Below are 19,255 nucleotides of genomic sequence, written 5' to 3'. Positions count from 1 at the left end.
CAATGGTGGAAGCAACCACAGGATGGCTGGAAACATATCCCATGCCCTGTGCTACTGCCTGGAACTTGAAAGGCAAGTCCTGTGGTGACATGGCACCCCAGAAAGAATTAAGTCAGACAATGGGACTCATTTCTGAAACAAGCTCATAGACACCTGAGCCAAAGAGCATGGCATGGAGTGGATGTAGCACATCCTGTCATGCACCAGCCTCCGGGAAAATTGAACGATGCAATGGACTGCTAAAGACTACACTGAGAGCAACGGGTGGTGGGACCCCCAAACATTGGGATACACATTTAGCAAAGGCCACCTCATTAGTTAACACAAAGGAGTCTGCCAATCAAGCTCACCCTGCCCAATCAAAACTTCCATGTGCTGTAGAAGGGGATAAAGTCCCTGTAGTGCACATGAATAATACGTTGGGGAAGACAGTCTGGGTTAGCCCTGCTTCAGGCAAACCTATCCATGGGATTACTTTTGCTCAAGGACCTGGGTGCACCTGGTGGGTGATACTGAAAGATGGGGGCAGTCCAATGTGTACCTCAAGGCGATTTGGGTTGGGATAAGAATAGCCAATAAATTAAATTGCATGATGTTGACTGCTAAATAACCCTACCATTGTACGTCATCACTACTATGATTGCTATATGCTGTATCAATGGTATTATAGCAAGAATCACCCAGATTAATGAAGGATGAACTTTGATGAAACCAAGCAAAGTGCAGCAGTGATGGAACCAGAACTGGCTTCAGCATGCAACAACTCATCGCTCCTGCCTTGAGAGACCAATATGACAGATGGAGCCCAAAGTCATGGATTAAATGAACTCAATGGACTTTTCGAGGGATGGCCCATAGACTAAGGGAATGATATCAGCATGTGTGTATATCTGCATATATATCTCAAGGATAGAAAAAGTGGTGGTGATTAATTGGAAAGTCTATGATCTGAGCATGACGTAGATGGTATAGAATAAGTGGTGGATAACGGCTGTTTTTTGGCTAGGATAGAGTTAATTTTCACAAGAAGCTCAGAGGGGACAGAGCCAGGACAGTTGACCCAAATGAGCCAAAGGGATATCCAATACCATGATGTCATGCTCAGTATACAAGGGGGAAGCTGGCCAGGGAGGAGGGATTGCTGCTCCAGGACAGGCTGGGCATTGGGCTCTGGGGCTGAGCAAATTGCGTTGTGTATCACCCGCTTTGTATAGGCTTTTATTAGTATTGATGTTGTTATTCTACTCTTCCTTTGTTGTCCCAGTAAACTGTCCTTATCCCAACCCATGAGTTTTACCTTTTTCCTTCCAATTCTCCTCCCCATTCCACCAGGGGTAAGAGGCGGCGAAGGGTGAGTGAGCAGCCACATAGTGCTCAGCTGTCAGCTGGGGCTAAACCACGAGATCAAACACATTAAATAGTATCCAACAGGACGCTTCTCTCTGATATTGTTTTCCACTGTGTCTAAACACCCAGGTCTCAATACCTGACTGCTGGAGAAGTCACACAGTATTACCCAAAAGGTTGAGTCTTCAATTGGGCTGTATTAAAATACATTTTGCTTGAGTTCCAGTTCAACAACCACATAAAGCTTCCCCGTTTTTTTCTTTTTAAGCTATCCACCAGCATTGCTTCTATCTGTAAATTATCAGCCATGACTTTCTGTTGACCTCCAAATCACTGAACAACATCAGGTCTAAGACCTTGCCTGTCAATTTTTGAAATCAGTCACCATTAGCACAAAAGACCAACAAAACAATAAAGCACAATAAGGTGTTTCCTAGTATAGTGCTAACATGCAAAAGCTAAAATTAAAGGAATACAAAAGGCCCATGAGAAAGCACTAGCAAATTTGGAAACGCCAGATTTAAGGTCATCTATGTCACCATAATTTGGCTCCGCAATGCAGGTGCATTCTGATACAGCCTTATTGACTGCTTCCACAGAACTGCATCCTTATTATGTTGCACAGATATTTAACAAGCAAGTGTTCAGTTTTTTTCATCACCACTCTGTGTACAGCCTCAAGCGTTGTCAACCACATGCAATTCCAACCTCATGAAACAGAATTGATCTTTTGTTGTACCCACCACAGAAGTATTAGTGCTCCATAAGCACTTGTTTATCTCCACAATGTCCCTGGTTTATTTTTTTCTAAGGGAAGGGATTGACAAAAGATAGAGGAGTGAAACACAGTAAGACAGACATACCCACTAATTCCAAGTGGCCAAACTGATACCTGTGACTACTTTTTTTTTTTCCTTTAAAGGAAAATTCATATTCTATACATTCAAATCACAGCTCTTACAGATTTCTATGCCACAGCTATGAGATGCAACGCTTCTGCGAAGTAAAACAAGGTCTGACATGTAACAGAGGACTATTCAATGATACTCGAGAAGAGATGACGGTTTTGGGAACGCCAAATGTTAATTATTTCAGAATAACTGTCTGTGGTCATTTTTAGCCTGCAGGAAATGCAAATCCACTGAAGACTAGACCTAACTCATATTTGCACACGCTTCAAGGCAAGATTATCTGCAGGCCTGAACCACACGGCTGTAGGACACTAGCAAATCTGCAGCAGAGGCAAGCATAATCTACAATTCTTCAGACTAGCAGTCAAATGCCTTCCCCAAATCATCCCTCTCAATTCTGCAACCCCATGTCAATGTGGGGTTTTTGTGTTTGGTTTGGGGTTGGGGTTTTTTTGTTTGTTTGGGGTTTTTTTTGTGGTTTTTTTTTTTTTAATAAAACACTCCTTTCAGGTTCTGAGAGTAAACATGCAGGACTCTGACAGGCCATCATGTACACATTAACTATAATCACATAATCAAGGATGGTATCAAAGTGCATTGACTCAATAGGGCCAAATTAAGGTGTGATCAGGTAAGATGTGCAAGAAAATAGTTTTGAAGTTCTCTCTCCCCGGTTGAAACTGCAACTGCCCCCCTCATTCCCTTGTACACGCTCATTCCACTGACATGCAAATAACATGTGCTAAAATTAAAACTCATGACTGCAGAATCTTTACTGTTAATTCCTTCTGCTTGGCACTACGATGAACTGAGAGCGCACGTGTGCACATGCACACAGTTACAACATTTCAGCAGAAGAGAGAGAACTCACCATAATGCAAGTTTTTACCTTATTATATCCTGAGGCATGTGGTCAGTCTTACTTCTGACATTTTCTAACCTCCAAGCACAGCATTCATATACAAAGCAAAGCTTATGTGTACAAACTGCATGTGTGTATATATGGATGCGCATGTGCACCTGTCCTCCTTAGAGTTTTGAGATTATAAGCCAGTTTCAACCAAATCTGGAAAAGGGGCAAGGATCTTAAAGTCACCACAAGTCTCATAAAAATATGCAGTTGGGGAAAGAAGAGAGACCCTCTTTCCTCTGAGGGAAAGGCTAGTAAGCTCACCCTTGATTAGACATCAGAGAATCCACACAGGAGAGAGCCGCTGGAAACCAGGCTTCATTAGTTCCGCTGCTCACGGAACTACTTGTTAAAAAAAGCAAACAGAAATTCCAACATGTGGTATCATACTGACACCCACATTGGTCATCAGCAATCTTAAGATCCACTGCACAGACCTCTGCCACTGCAGCTAGGATGATAAATGATAGCAATGGTAGTTTGTTGCCTTTTGCTAGCCTTAGAGGGGGGTGAAGTTCTTTGCCAGAGGAGCTCATGTTCTTGTGCTAACATCAGAGACATGGCAAAATTTAGAAATATTGGGTTCAATATTTCTAGGCTTTGGAGGGGATGTGGTCAAACCTTCTGCCTGACACTTCAAACTTAATTCCCCTTTTGCCCTTAGCCTTCTAGCCTGTTGCGATCCCCTCTCTCCTGCACCAAGACCCAGGCCCAAGCTCTTTACCCACATGCCCCACCCTCCTGATCGTCTACCGCAATGGCTCTTCTCTACTTCATTCCTCCAATTACCTAACATTTGTCTCCTCTCCCACATATTTCTATTTGTCTGTCCACATCCCATGCTCTTGTCCCCATCTGTTCTGCTAATCCTGTGTATCTCCTCATTTTCCATCCCCTAGCAGATCTGCTTCTTTCTTCCCTCCCTCAGTCTTGGTCCTCCATAGCTTATCTCTGTGCAGTCTCTCCCTTGCGAACAGACCCCCCATCACATCCTCATCTGCATTCCCTAGTTTGTAGGCTCCAGTCTTTTCTCCCTCCTTTTTTCCAATTCTCTTCTCTGATCTACCACATTTCCAGGCTTCCTGGACATAACCTGCTCCAGACCCTGCCCACATCTCATTCTCATCCCTGCTACATTTGAACCAAGCAGTGTCTTCTTGCACCTTGCCTTTCTGCCCATCAGAGAGGGGGGAGGTTACCGTCAACATTGGGCACAAAAGACTCCCTTCCGAAGCAGAAGGAGCAGTTGTGACTGAAGGAAAAGCATGTGTGGCCCTTCATGGGTAGACTAGAAGATGCTTATTGCTGCAGAGAGAGTACACATGTAGTCCAGCCTCATATAGAAGTCGAGAGAGGTTAGAGTGTATTTATCTCTTCTGTGGAGATAGACAGTCTGGTCAGTGCCTGGAGTCACGTAAGCCTCAAGAAACATCAAAGAGGATATAATCTTTGCATATTTCAACTACCAAACTATAAAGCATCTTACAGTATGCTTAACAGATTTTTTTTTTTCCCCAAGCTTACAACTTGGCCAAATTTGACCATATTTTCACAGAAAAAAGCCATAGCCACCAGATTTCAAATCTATTCAAAACCATGGGAAGTTCACCAAACAGCAATGCTAAATCCAGTATAGGGCAGAAAAAAAGGCTTAAAACAAGACATGTCTCAGAACACAGCCACCTGCTATGTTCAAAACACTGGGTCCCCTTGTGTCCCTAACTTCCTCACTAAAGCGGGCCTCCATCCAGCTGCTTTGCCTCCTACAGCTCAACTCTGTTCCTTGCAAAGCTTTCTGTGTCCTTGTTCACCCTGGACTCGCCTCAGAAGCTTCCTATGTCCCTCAGCTGCTCATTGTCTCCCAGATCCAACCCCTCTGCTGTTCCTGCAGCCTAGTAAAAGTAGGGAAACTCAGAACTAGCCGTGGGGAACAGAGCGCTTCTTGTTTCCAGTATGATGGCAAGGCCCCTCTCAAGCCCACAACTTTCCTGTTGGTGTCCTAGGCTCCAAAGCACAGTTTGAATAACCATTCCAGACTCTGAACTGGTATTCGTCCTAGTCTCTACAAACTTAATACTGGAACCAAGCAACACCTATAAAGAGCTCTTTTCCTCTTGCAAAGAAGAAACTATTTAGAGAACTGTTTGTCAGAGAGAAAGAACTGATGACCTGGCCCAGATAGGCTGAACCACTTCATCAGTCTTGTCCACTGATCACATCACATCACAAACTTCTAAAAGTGCACAGGTACAGGCACCAAAACAGTACTAAGAAACAATACTACTGTCTCCGGGACCTATGCTCACTCTGTCTTCCTCAGCACATTTTAAAGTACTGAGAAGCCATGTGCTTCACACTGCCAGCATCTTACTAGAAAGATTCTTGATGCTGATCTCATTTTCCAAGGAAAAAGTAAATTTTCCACTACAAAGATGTCAGGGGAGATTAACAAAGAGCTGACAATGAATCCAGACAAGACTGATGTGACATTACTCATGGAGAAAAATGCTTCACAGGACTGGGTTAGATGCTGTCCCCTGCAGGTGCAAGCTTTCTTCTAATAACACAAAGCAAAGCACCAAGGACTCTGCCAGACTAATCCTTAGGCTAGATGTCCAAGATCTGCAAGCAACAACATCATTAGCAAAAGCCTCACACCTTTTCTTACAAAGAAAAATCTAGTCACAAAGATTCTTGCACCACTTTTGCAGCAGACTACTAATTGACTTCTAGACATGATGCAGCGGCAAAACAGCTGCCATTGGCTGAAGCAGGAATTTCTATATTCAGTAGAGAATGGGATGTGCTACAATACGAGTATCACCTTTGTGCTCCAATTCCTTCCAAGTCTGTCTTGCTGTGCTGCCCATTCAAGGCCTTACTCTGTCTTCGCCAATACATCAAGAGTGAGGAATTAGGGAAATCAGCCACCTGCCCAGGCACTAAGGACAAGAGCTCAGAGAGCTCAAAAAAACCCCTTAAAACTGAAAGATAATTAAATTCAACAAAATAATCCCAGGCTTTATGAATTAGGTATTTAAAAAAAAAGGTCATATTGATCAATAAAATACAACTCCTTTCAGGCATCTGACTAGATTGTCCTCAGCGTATCATCATAAGAGTCAGTGAAATCATATAAACGTAGACATATGAATGCCACAAGCAACTCCTCCTCCAGCCGCAGAAGGGTGCAGGAGGAGATGAACCTCACCCACAGTCTTAATTTAGCTAGGATATGTCTGCATACTGTAGTAACAGGAACTACCCAAATAATCCTCTAGAATGCAGAAGGAACTCAGGAGTTCTCAAAGTTTAAGCTTGCAATGCTATTCATATGTATGTTATGGAGAAACAATTTTACTGTATTTCACAAAGGTTTTCTCTCCCACAGCTCCAAGGGAAGATAGTATTTTCCTTTGTTTTTCCAACAATTATTTTTAGTTCTGAACTTGCACATGGAAAGCATCAGCCAAAGAAGAGAACCCAAGGAGGGCAGAAGTACTCCTTGATGGTCTTCAATAAATCTCAATTTAGCTATCTAGCACCCTAGTGCTGCTCAGAGGGAGGCCTGCTTGGGATGGAGGCTGGAGGAAGAGGCAGAGGTATCACACTCAAATTAAACATGAAGACAAAAAATCTTCCTGATTACTTGTCCTACACATAAACTCATTCGTTTTTTTCCTGCAAAGTCTTTTTTCATGAGCTGTTACACAGACTATGCATGTTCATAAAGTTTCTGCTGAGTCACTCCACCTGGTCTTGGGCATTTTTTTTCCAAACTTACAAGTAAACAAGGAGCTATAATTAAAGCCTTGGTTCAGCTTTAATTCTAGTGTTCACTGCCAATTGTGTCCCCTGTAAATACATATTTAACAACCTAATTAGCAACCCAGACTGTAAGCAGCTTGAGTAGTGTGGAATTGTGGCTAAGGCCCAAAATAAATGGTGGGATTACAAATAGCAAGCTACCTAACACTCCCACCCCTCTTCACCATACGTTGATTATATTTTCAAAGTGGAAGAACTGGGACATTTGGTAAGAGAATAAAAGGGTTGATCCAAGTTCTGGTTTTGTACCCATTTAACTGTATTGATTTAAAAATGTAAACATTTTTAAAATGCTATAGTTAAAAATGAAACAGTGCCTGGGATGGATGCACTGATTCTGTGTTGATGCCTTCACATCGTTATGACTTAATTCCAGAAACATAACTAAATCTGTACAAAAAAAGAGGGTCTAGGATGGCAAAAGGGAAAGTGTTTGAGGCATGATGATGGGCACATAGCAGAGAAGTGAGAGGAGCTAGGGACCATCGTCTATTTCTGTTTCCATCTGGCTACTACTTTGCCTCTTACTGATCTTAATCATCCCTCAGAAACACCTATCACTAAATCACCCATATATGCTCCTCCTTCCCAGCTAAAACAGACCTCACATTTCCTCCCCAGCACTTGTCTGCTCTGTCCGGTTTGTTCCCATCTTCTCTAAAACACCTGCACTCCTTATCCTCTGGTTTAAGTATTCCCTCCTAGTTAACCTTTCCATTTCCCACCACTCACTTGTAAACTCAAGCCACATCCATCCAAGCTCAGAAACCCAACCTCAGGGCTCAGAACTCTCCCCCCTCTTATCTGATACTCTTAGGGCTCAGAAACACCCTTATACCTAATTCAGAAATAAATACAATTTTTTTTCCTGTGTTATTGGGAATGCTGAAATAGGAGGAGATCACAAGGGGCAATGCACACAGGAGCAGACACTATCACCACAGTTCATTTCGTGCTCTGTGTGCCTCCAGTTTGTAGTCTTTACACTGGACGGATTGGAGTCCTAATTCAGGAGCACCCAGGTACACTAGGTGTAGCTACACCAGAAGTGCTCCAGTTGCACCAGCCATACTAGCTGGCTGTGGCATCAAGGATATGGTTTAGCCTCCATAACATCCCGGTCGTTAACTAACCTAGTAACATTAACATCTGTATATTCAGGAAATCAAGGCTGACCACTAAGAAGGAGATCCTTAGTTTTGGGTCAACCCACTAGCTTGCAAACACTTCTGATTAGAGGGAAAACTCAACTCTTCCTGCAGCTGAAAGATTCTCTACTTGGGAACTCTACAGGGAAAAGGCAGAGATCTCTTCCGCATGTAACCCTCTGAAGGGTTAAATACACCCCCTCCCCATGCAATGTTACAGTCAAGGTTTAACCCCGCTCCCCACCTGTATGTCTTGCCATCCTTGTGCTGGTCCTCATCATCCTCGTTTGACAGCACAAAGGGGTCACTCATCTCCGGCAGCCCCGACTCCTGCAATCGCTTCTTCTTCCGGCCCCGGGGTGGTTTGGGGGCAACTCCCCCACCCCCACCACCCCCACCACCTTCGGAGAGGGTGGTTGTCCCTTTCTTGGACAGGTCAGGAACCACCTGGAGGGCTGCCTGGGAGCCAGGGGGTAGTGCAGAGACAATCATAGGAGCCGAGATGGGAAAGGTTTGGGCAGAGGAGGCTGTGGTCACCAGGGAACCTGATGGGGAAGTTATCACCAGACCAGGACCTGCAGACAAAGAAAGGTGGAGGAAGTCAGTTATTACATCTCTATGTCCAACCTTCTTATCGCACAGAAGCAAACTTTATACACCTACTTTTGACTACAACCCAAACAGAAGAGTAGCTTACATATTCCCAGTCTCCGCTGCTGGAAGTCAAACTTCCAAAAAGAAGGTGGACATACGGAGTGCCTAGAGATTCACATTGAAACCGTGCCAAGGCAGTCCACACCATCAGTACGGCTAGGAATAATTTACAGCCTGAAAAGAATTCTCCAGAACCCTCCACTCCCCCATCCCAGAATATCCTTCATGTGTCACCAAAGTCTTTGGAGTCTCCTACCTGCTGTCATGAGCCCAGCAGACTGCACTGGTACCACGGTGATGTTCTGAGTCACAGGGGCTTGGCTGTGTGGTGTCAGCTGCTCCGGTTTCGTGTCCGAGTCCATGGAGATACCAGTGGGTAGGGCCACAGAGGTGGGTACCGTCAGCAAGGCAGGGTAGTGGGGGGGAGCCAGGCTGCAGCCCTTCTCTGTGGGCAATAGCTGCTCCTTCATCTTGTTAATAAACATGGTGTTCTCAATCTAAACGGGTGGGAAGAACAGCTTTTAGAATACCCCGGCACAGCTTCTCCCAGCAGTTTGCTGAGCAAGAAATGCAACAGAAACACTTATGCATGAACTTCTACCAGGAAACAAGACCAACATAATGGGCTGGAAGACAAAGACCTTACCTGTCCCGAGACGGTGGGCACTGCTGGCCAGAAGTACGGGGAGGAGTTGAAATGAGATTCTTCCATCCTAGCTGGGCACAGGGGGGAAGAAGAAGGGGGAAGGGAAGAGGAATGGAGGAGAAGAGAGACAGACAGACACACAAAAAGAACATTAAACCCAAAGGGACTCCAACATGGAACTGACTCAGTCTAACGCTGTGACAGTTCCTTAATCTCCCCTTTCTTACTTGAGCAACTTCTCCCCACTTCTGAGCTATCTGCCCAAATCCAAAAATTATTTTCAGGGAAAAAAGGTGTCTGCTAGTCCCACAGGCTTGGGCCCATCTCAAATGCCTCTTGCCCAATAGTCCTCCATGCAAAAAAAAATAAAAAATGGACTGACTACAAACCCAGAACACCTCAAAAATTCCCCAATTATCATCCACCCAAGTACACGGCATAAATGATGAAGTCTGTGCATCTGCAAACAGGCAAATACAGCTGAAAACCATTTTTCACTGTCATAGACAGTCTGGCCCCACAAGCAGTGAAAATTTTGGACCTTGCCTGTCCCTCCACCCCAGCTCAACACTAAGGACCCAGATGATGCAGCAAGGGGACATTAGCGTTGTGTTACACAGGAAGAAAGACAGGCAGAGAGAGGGAAACAGACTTGCCCAAGATAACAGACAGCCACAGCAGACCAAGAAGTCAAACTCAGGGCTCCTAACTTCCTGCTGCTCTCTGCTCTGACCACCCCAGCCCCACTCTTGGGAAATATCACTCAATATTCCTGACAGACAAGATCCTCCACTCTCATCCAGTGAGACTAGGCAGTGGGAAAATAACCTGACTACCCTGCTCTGAGATACCCTATTTCCAAGTGAGATCATGCCACAGCTCTCTATTGCCCATTTCATTCCCATCTTTGGGACAAGATTCTGTAGGATTCTGTCCCTGGTCAAGTGCCCACTGCTCCATCTCAACTCTCCATGCAGTCAGAGGAGCAGTTAAGACACCAAAAGATAGCCCTCTGAAGACAGAGGTATAATCTCTTTAGGGGCTGAAGAAGCCCTTTCCATTCTAATCCTTACATTACTCTGTGTAATAGCATTAGCAGACAAAGTTTGTTACATTTGTGAAAATGCTATTCAAAAACTAAATAAATTAACAAAAGAATATTTCCTAAAGCAGAAGATGCACCTACTCCTGAACACATATGGCAAAACTGGTAGGTAAAATACACATGATCGAAACTATGCTCAGAGAACATCTGGCAGAACAAACTGCTTCAAAAAAGCAAGCATTGTAGGTTTCCCATGCAGCTACCTGCAAATTGTCCCACTCCTATTTCTGTTATGATGTGGCAGTAGTTGAATTAATGAGTAAATACTGTTTCTGAAGGGCCTATCTCAATCATCAGATAAGCTGAGGAGCATGCCCCAAGTAGCATGAAACACTTACTTTCCAGAAGTATATTAGGGCAGAATAAATACATGTGGAATTGCTGTGCTTGAGCCAAAACGCAAAGATAATTTTCCTCTATGTAGAGAAGCAGTATTTAAATGAACCAAATTACCTGATAATTTTGTTTTTATGAATTGCTCGTGCAACAGCAAAGCCAAGTATTCCTGCCTTACTCACTACAAATCAACCAATAAACACACTTAAGGATGAATTATTTACCTTGCATCGGTGGCATGCAGTCAGACTGCCAGTTGCCTGACTGAATTACTCTGGATTTACGTTGCTGTGATTCAATCAGAATCTGATGGGGCAAGACTCTTCCCTTCCTTCCTCTGCTTTCTTTTCTGACCCAAATTAATTATCAAGTACACTGCCCACAGCAAGGCCCTATGTATGTAACACTTAATTACATGACTTTTTTCTTTCACAGGATGGGCACATATGAAGAGATAATGCATTTTTTGCAATTGAGCAGCACCTGAATTAAGGGAAGGTTTTTGTTTGGAATGTCAGGTTTGGGTGATTGTTTGTTTGCTTTTCCTTTTTAAAATAAGCCCTTATTTGCTTAGCTTCCACATCAAAAACATCAAAGTGAAGCTGATTCTGTAAAAACATAAAATCTCATTTAATAATCAGACGCATGTTCCAAATAAACTTTGTAATTGTCCAAGGCTCCCTTGGATTCAACTGTGAACTTCAGGAGTTAAACAGAAAGGTGCCAATTTAAACAAAAATCTTACAACAGCTTGCTTATTTAAAGAGTACAAGTTATGAAAGGCAACTCCATTTCCAGATTCTAAAATCCAGACTAGCACAGGCAAGGGCTCTTAGTGGCCTCCTGTCTCCATCCAGTCCCCTGTCAGAACTTCACAGGGCACCTAACTTTTGTTTGCCCAGTTTACAGAGTGTGCAAGTTAAAATAAAACTCTATTGATTCTCAAAAGATGACTACATTGTTTTCATTAAAGTCTCTTAGAAGCCACCTCCCCATCCAGAAATCTTCATACTTGAGCAGACATCAGGCCTCAAAATTTTTGGCTTGAAAGGCTGAAGTGTGATGAAGTTATAAGAATGTGGAAGAAAAGGAGAAATGGTGTAAGAGTTGAAGCTTTCATGCAATCTCACTAGCAAGCCAGTCTTCCAAAGGGAGAAAACAAAGATAAGACTCCTCCACCAAACTCCTGCCCTAACACCCACAGCTGTCCCTCCCCTATCCCGCTTTTAGGCTAAATAATATTTTGAAAACATGCACCCCTATTCGCAGCCCCCACTTTAACACTGCTCACACTTACTTTACCAGAACTCTGCACGTAACCCTTCCAATTGCTCTATAACTACCAGACATGGGCTGGAGCTTCAACCCTGTACCACAGCACGTTCCCACTGCAGTGCCTTCATCATCCCAGCTTCCACAAACAGGCCAGAGATGGGACCTTCTTCCTATTCACCAGTCTAGTATCAGACAGATGTCAACGTACCCTCCTGATATAAACCAAAAACACCTTCTATGTACAGACCACAAATGTACATACACCAAATAAACAACCGAGTGAACCAGAGAACTCACAAGGGACAAGGAATCTGGAGTTTAGATCTCAGAGTACTTCACAGAATCACATACTTAACGTGCTGGACTTAAACTTCTTTGCAGGTCATCACTTTAACCACAAACACACAGATAAAAGCACGTGCAAGTATACGGTGAGGTAGAGGCTGTGTTTCTGGAAGGCACAATCAAGGTTGGATATGCAGGTATTTAGAGGTTGACTTTTAATATGGTTTTCTTTATTCTCCAGATATCTAGCTTTTATTTTCTATTCGGTGTAGAGTTTTCAGTTGACGAAAGGCCCTGAGTATGACACTCGGGAATGATTTACAATGTCGGTTTATGTCTGCCCAAGATCTCCGTTCAATAACAAGGAGCTTTTACGCTTAATTGCTGCAAAATACTAAGGATGCCGAAGGCCACGCAGGCTATTAGATCAAATGCAGAAATGCCTCCACAAAGCTCATAAGCACCAAAAAGTTCAAGTGCCGCTAGATCTTTAGAACGAGTATATCTGGATGTGCTCCAGAAATACCCCAAACATGCCGGACAAAGTCCCGAAGCCCAAACCCACACACCAGAGCTAGAACTTTGGTGCCATTCTCTGACACATGTGTAGCCTCCACCCCAACCGACCGAGCCTCTGTTGGAACAGGTGCCTGGCAGGGGACATACCCTGTGCCTCAGCTCCTTCCAGGCAGTCAATCCCCACTCCCACACCCTGGAACTCCAGTGACTTTAAGCTCCCAACGCCGGGACCTGCGGCCCATCCCATCCTGTCCCCTCCCAGTGCGGCCGGAGGGAGCCCCCGGGGCGAGGGTCACTCACGCAGCTCCGGGAGCTCCTTACCCCTCTCACTCTCCCTCCTCTTGCATCTCTCCTCCTTCCAGGGCCGTCTCTGCAAATAAACCGCCAGGGTTACGGGGGCGCCCGGGGCCCTGCATGACAGCGGGCGGCGCAACGCGGGGCCCCCAAAGCCGCCGGCCGCGTCCAGCCCGCGGGGGAGCGGCCATGAGCGGAGGAGGGCGCTCCCCGCGGGGACCGGCCGAGATGTGTGGGGGGGGGCGGACCCACCTCCCCCCGCGGGGCCCCGAGCGCACACGGCGGCGGCGGCCGAGGACAGGGCGCGCCGCCCAGTCGCCCCCCGCAGCGCGGGGCGGGCGAAACGGGGTCGGCCCGGAGGGCTGTTCCCCCGCGGCGGAGCCCGCGGGCGCGCTCTGCACCCGACACCGGGACGGAGGGACAGGCGGGCGGACGAGCAGACAGACAGACAGCCCCCCTCCGTTTCCGCTTCCGGATCGCCTCGGCCCCGGAAGTCCCGCTCCCCCGTGTCCCCCCGCCCCCACACCCGCCACCCGGCAGATTACCGGGCACCACCCCCCAGCGGCGACCCCGACCCCGACTCCAGCGGCGGCAGCGGCCTCCTCACCGGAAAGAGGAGCGGCGAGTCGCTTCCGGATCAGGGGGCGGAGCGCGCCTCAGCTCTTCCGGGGCGCCGACTAGAGCGGAACGGCGTCATCGGCGGCTTCGCTTGAAAAAGAGGCGGAGCGGCGGCGGCCACCGGCCCGGGGCAGGTTTCCCCTCAGCGGGGTCGCCGCGGGTGGCTGGACCGGGCCGGAAGCGGGGACAGGGCGGCGGGGGCAGAGGCGGGCGCGCGCGCGCTTACCGGAAGTGCGGGGTGCCGGCGCGGGGGGGGGGGGGAACCCGGGCTGGAGGAAGGGCGGAAGTGGCTGTGCCGGCGGGGGCGGGCGCGCGGCCTCCCCGAGCCCGGCCGCGAGCCCGCTTCCGGCCGAGGCGGCCTTCCCGGCGTGACGTGCGCGGTGCGGGACTGCCGCCCTGATGAATATTCATGAGCCCTCATGAATAATTCGGCCGCCGCTTCTCCCGTCCCTCCCCCTCACCCCCCGGCCAGCGCCTCACGGCCCGTGCTCCGGCCCGCCGTTCTCGCCTACCTGCGGGCTGGTGGCCTTGGCTCCGCTCCGGCTCCTGGCTGGGGCGGGCGTGTGAGGGTGTGCGCGCAGTAGCGATCCCCCGGCCTGCTCCTCCTGCACCGCAGCCGACGGCTGCCCGCCCCGGCCAGGCTGCCCAGCCGGCTGCTTCCGAGGCGCTTCAGCCTGCGGAGCTGGCAGACAGCGACGGCTTCGCCTCGGCCCGGCTTCCCGGTGGCTCTGCGGAGGGGCCTGCCGGAGCCACGTCCCGTGGCAGCGCGGGAGGGAGTCTCTGGGTCAGGTCTGGCTGCCGAGCCAGCCCGGCGCGGTGGGGCGGCGGGGTTGTTAGGGACGAGTTGACCCAGAGGCTCGTCCCTGCCTGCCCCTTCGCCTGCGCTGGCCCTAGCGCTTCCCTGGCCGAGCGCGAAACACCGTCATCATGCTAACCCAACAGAAAGGACTTTTAGCGAGCTGGTTTGCTGCCAGGTCGGCAAACCGGACCACCTCGGTCATGTAAGCGCTGCAGGGAACAGGAGAGCGAGGCCAGGCGTAGGGGAGCGGCATAACCCTCTTTCCACGGTTGCAAGCCAGTGGCTCAATGTAACCACACCCAAATACTATTTTTTTTTTTTTATATTTGTAACCATTCACAACTTGACCCCAGAGGGGGCTGCAACTCACCCTTGTTCTCACTCATTGAGAATTTCATTTCACAGATTCAACCCACCTAAGTTTTGGCTGGCAGTTTCCCGCTGTCTCCCGTGTGCTGGCGCTACCAGGCGTGTTGCTGCACAGCGTGAGTGACTGCGCTTGAAGCAGCATTCAGTCCCTTGAGCCTTGGCGATGGTGCAGGGGAAGGAAGGTATGGGGGGCTGTTCCTGGAGAAGATGACACGGAGGCACTCCACAAGATTGCTAAGCCAGGCTGGGTGATCACCCCTACACCAAAGTGGGGGCACCCCACAAGATCGCCAAGCCAAGCTGGCTGTTGCACCTCTGCCCTGTCTTACACTCTTACAATTTTGGTGGAAAGACACCTTTAGATATCGCCTACTTCATTCCACCACTCGTAGCAGGGCTCACTTTGGCAGTGGACCCACCTCCCAAGTCAGGTTAGATTACCTTCCTCACCTGTCATGTTGCTCACTGGGCATTTGGCTGAGCCGTTTCAATGCTCTGACTTGGGAGAATTTTTTTTTTTTTTTTTTAATTGTTGCATGAGTTTTCTGCCAGCTTGGCATGCTGGAACAGCTTTTTCAGAGCCAGCATGAGTAAGAGGGTGGGACCAGGGAGAGCACAACTATAGCAGCCAGCGGTTAGATTGGCTTGGGCGATCACGAAACCGCAACATCCGGAGCAGTGGGCAAAGGGAAATCTCCTGGCGGCTGAGAGGCAGGCGGCTGGAGCTGCAGTGCCTGCCTGTCCCCAGAAGGTGCTGGGGTATTGGTCATCCCAGGCAGCACAAAACTTCCTCCTGGGAGGAGCCAGGATTAGCTCTGCGTTCTTCAGCAGGAGTCACATGAAGGCAATTGTTGATTTATTTAAATAAAAGGAGTTGGCAGCCTAATCAGTTTGGAAATTAATTTCCTTGTTAATTTGGGGGTTTTGACTTGCTCATGAATATTCACAAATGCTCATCTCTTTTTTTTTCCTCCTCTATGTAATTTATTTTTGTGATTGTCAGATCACCTCTGAAGGTGACATTTCTCTCTTCATTCTGCAACGCAGCAAATGTATTCAATCTTATACCTTGGAAGAGGAACTCTGGCCTGGCACTCACGTCTCTTTTTTGCCCCAGAGTCCCCTGTAGGCTCTTGGCTCTCCTTCTTCCTCTCTGCATGCTGCCTAGAAAGAAATAAGACCAAAGAGTCTCCTCCAAGACGAGGGCTCACCTAGGCTTGGTAACTGAGAGACCTTGTCAAAATGCCCTGTACAGGACAAGGAAAAGTCATAATTGCCAGATGAGGAGTGGGACAAAGTGGTTAATTTTTTCTTACCGTGCCTAGAGTTTTCTGTTCCCCCTCCCACCCCGCACTGCCGAGCACCCTTCAGTAGCACGTGAGGCAGCGTGACTAACATCTGTCACAGACACTTGATTTCTCTTATCTCCTTTCCTTAGGAGGAGGCAAAATCAGGGAAATACGGGTGTGCATCTCTGGAGAGTACAGCTGATCTCTACGCCCTCTTTCCCAGCTCTCTGTTGCCCGCCCCCCCCTTACTTTATCCTGCCTGCCCTTGCTTCTTCTCTGCACCAATGAAGAGCATCCTGGCTGCCACCGCAGGTTTCTTCCCAGTGAGGTGTGCCCGTATCCCACATGTATGCGCTTAGGGCTTCTGGCATTTCATAACATCTGCCAGCTGGGCTTGGCTGAGGACTGCGACAGTTAAAAGCCCGTGTATAATTGCTGATGCTGGGGGTGGTACAGGGGTGAGCTTGGCCAGAGCCGGCCCCTGGGCAAGTAGCACGATGCATGTAGCAGAGACCCCCAGGACCAGTGGCTGCTTCCAGACCAGCTCATTTCTTTCGAAAACTCAGCTTCGGTACAGTTTCCGCCTATACAACTTCTTGTTGTTCAGACTGTGCCATCTCAGGGCTCGGAGCTGTGCGAGGAGGAGCGGCCACGCTGCACCAACCATGGGGTTCGCACAGCGGCACTGCCAGCCCAGGCTGGTGGCTGGAAAGGGGGCGACAGAGAGGTTTATGATTGTGCAGCAAGAAAATAAGCCAGCAGCAACGTAAAAGTGACTGCAGGAGGTAAGTGAGCCCTGGAGGGGGTGGTAGGTGGACGTTAGTGGGGCCTCCCTCCTGGGAGCAGAAGCATGCAAGTAGCACAGCCGGGTGCCCACCTCCTGCTGAGGGCACCAACTCCTGACAAGCTCAGAAAAGAAAATGTGTGGAGAAAGCCAGCTGAGCCCAAAGTTACCATGGCAGTTGCTCTCTCACAACCTTTGTAACAAGCTCTTCTACACAGCTTTGACCTAGGAGGGTGGCAAACACACACCTCCACGCTGGCTGCCTGCTCCATCTCCCATCCTTGTTACCTCCTCCACAGTCACATCTGACTGTCACGTTCCCACCTCAGCTTTTCCCTTCTTTTTCAGCCCGCCTGGTTTCTTTATGTCTCTCCTTCCTCACCACCCTAACACAAGGCACCCACCCCTGGACCTTCAGTAATGACTACAGACCATCTGCTTGTGTTGCCACTGTATGGTCTGTGCTTGAACAGCTTTTGTCTGCTGTCTTTGTGTAAACCGCGCTGGTCACTGTGGCCATCCCATTAATACAGGTGGTACTTTGTGTCCTGGGATCCTGCTTGGCTGGCTTCTAGGGCTGGAAGACCTGGGCTGATGTGTTCAGTCAGTTGCCTCCAGTGGTACCTGAATTAGTTGGGCGTACCTGAGCAGTAGGCAGAGATGGACAGATGGGCTTGGAAGGTGTGATGATGTAGTGACAGACATTTTAAGGATGGAGGCTGTTCATTCTTGCCTAAATTTTTATCTGCTTGTGGGACAATATTAGGTTTATCCTGAAGCTGGTATTTTAATCTTGTGAGTACATTTCTCAGCAAGGCGTGTTGTCCTCACTCTTTCAGGGAACTGACATCTCTTTGGCAATCGGCTGATTAAATCCCCTGGCAGCACACAGCAGAGAGCATTTCAGCACATCATTCCTGGCTTTTTTTCCGCTGCACGGAAATAAATTGCATCTTCCCCTGCTTGGTAACTTCTCTGGTTAGTGTTGTTTAAGGTTTGAGAAATACACGGTAACAGAGAGTTATAGTGTGTGTTATCATGCACATGCTTGCTTGCCTGAATCATTCCATTTTAGTGGCATCTACTCTCTTGCAGGCAAGGAGCAGAAACCATATACCTTGGACAGACTTTGGAATTAGAAGCATATGCAACAACGATCCACTGCTTTTTCACTGAAAGAAGTAGGTTACTCTGGAACTAGGGGCGTGGGGGTCTCTGTTGGGTAGGAACGTGGTAACCCGAGATTGATCAACCTTAGCTACAGACTGAGTTCATTTGGCCACTGTAGTAAGGGCAATTAGTTACCAAACCTTCTGGCCAATGTGCCATCAATACAAATCCCATAATTTGGAAGGAGGAAAAAGGATCACTGGATGTGTCAAGACAGCCAGAGGGGCTGTGCCTGAGGACCTTCAGCACAGGGCAAAAAACACAGCCACATCGGAAGTGCCTGAAGGGGATCTCTCTTGCATGGTCACAGCCAAAGCACACCACACATGCACAGGCAAAACCTGTTCCAGTGGAGTGATAGCTTCTCTGTGGTGATAACCTCAACAGGCTTAAACCAAAATGGATTTTATCAGATCACCAAAAAAAAAAAAAAGTCTCAAGAAGCATTTTAAACATGATTTAGCAGTGAGCCCTTCAAGCAATGAAGGATCCCTGCAGCTTAGGCTGCGTTAGCAAAAGTGTAGCTAGCAGATCAAGAGAAATTATTATTCCCATCCACTTGAGAGTTGTGAGGCCCCACCTGGAAGATTATGTCCCAGACTGGCTCCTCAGTACAAGATAGGTGTTGACATGGTAGCATGGCCAGCAAAAGGGCCCCACAGTGGAGAGCCGGAGCACACAATGTGCGAGGAGAAGGCTGGGCGAGCTGGGTTTGCTCAAGAGAGAATAGAATGTCAACGGGGCATCTAATCACTGTCTGCTCCTACCTAAAGGAAAGTTGTAGAGAATATGGAGCTGCTCCAACCTAAATAGTAGAGAAGACACAGCCGGACTCTGAGAAGGGGGTACAGTGAAAGGACAGGAAACAATGGACAGAAATTGCAACAGTGGGTGTTCTGAACATATATAAGGGAAAATTTCTTCCCCTTGAGAGCAGCTCAGCAGTGGAACAGATGCCTAGGACTGAG

At 47.9% G+C, this 19,255-nt stretch overlaps 1 protein-coding gene across 28 annotated transcripts in view; it reads right to left on the bottom strand.

Annotated features, from left to right (window-relative positions):
• ZNF384 (zinc finger protein 384) overlaps positions 1–14,092 on the bottom strand; it is a 33,954-nt gene extending 19,862 nt beyond the window's left edge. For 2 of the 28 annotated variants that reach the window (XM_054812374.1, XM_054812368.1), the window contains exons 1-7: positions 13,866–14,092; positions 13,286–13,334; positions 12,458–12,611; positions 12,183–12,372; positions 9,445–9,511; positions 9,055–9,295; positions 8,389–8,719 (exon numbers count right to left, since the gene is read on the bottom strand). In XM_054812374.1, the coding sequence (XP_054668349.1) occupies positions 8,389–8,719; positions 9,055–9,295; positions 9,445–9,511; positions 12,183–12,235 (692 nt within the window). In that variant the 5' untranslated portion in view covers positions 12,236–12,372; positions 12,458–12,611; positions 13,286–13,334; positions 13,866–14,092. Of the gene's footprint in view, positions 1–3,432; positions 3,514–8,388; positions 8,720–9,054; positions 9,296–9,444; positions 9,516–11,109; positions 12,147–12,182; positions 12,373–12,457; positions 13,223–13,285; positions 13,335–13,510; positions 13,718–13,803 lie in introns of those variants that run through there. The other 26 variants (XM_054812363.1, XM_054812251.1, XM_054812288.1 and 23 more) reach the window with 25 other exon arrangements.
• Positions 14,093–19,255: the final 5,163 nt, after the last annotated feature.

Source organism: Grus americana, chromosome 1, assembly GCF_028858705.1.
Source record: "Grus americana isolate bGruAme1 chromosome 1, bGruAme1.mat, whole genome shotgun sequence".
In the NCBI taxonomy this organism is placed as follows: Eukaryota; Metazoa; Chordata; class Aves; order Gruiformes; family Gruidae; genus Grus; species Grus americana.
The sequence above is the reverse complement of the archived record's forward strand: the minus strand, read 5'-3'. Positions and strand labels throughout refer to the sequence as shown.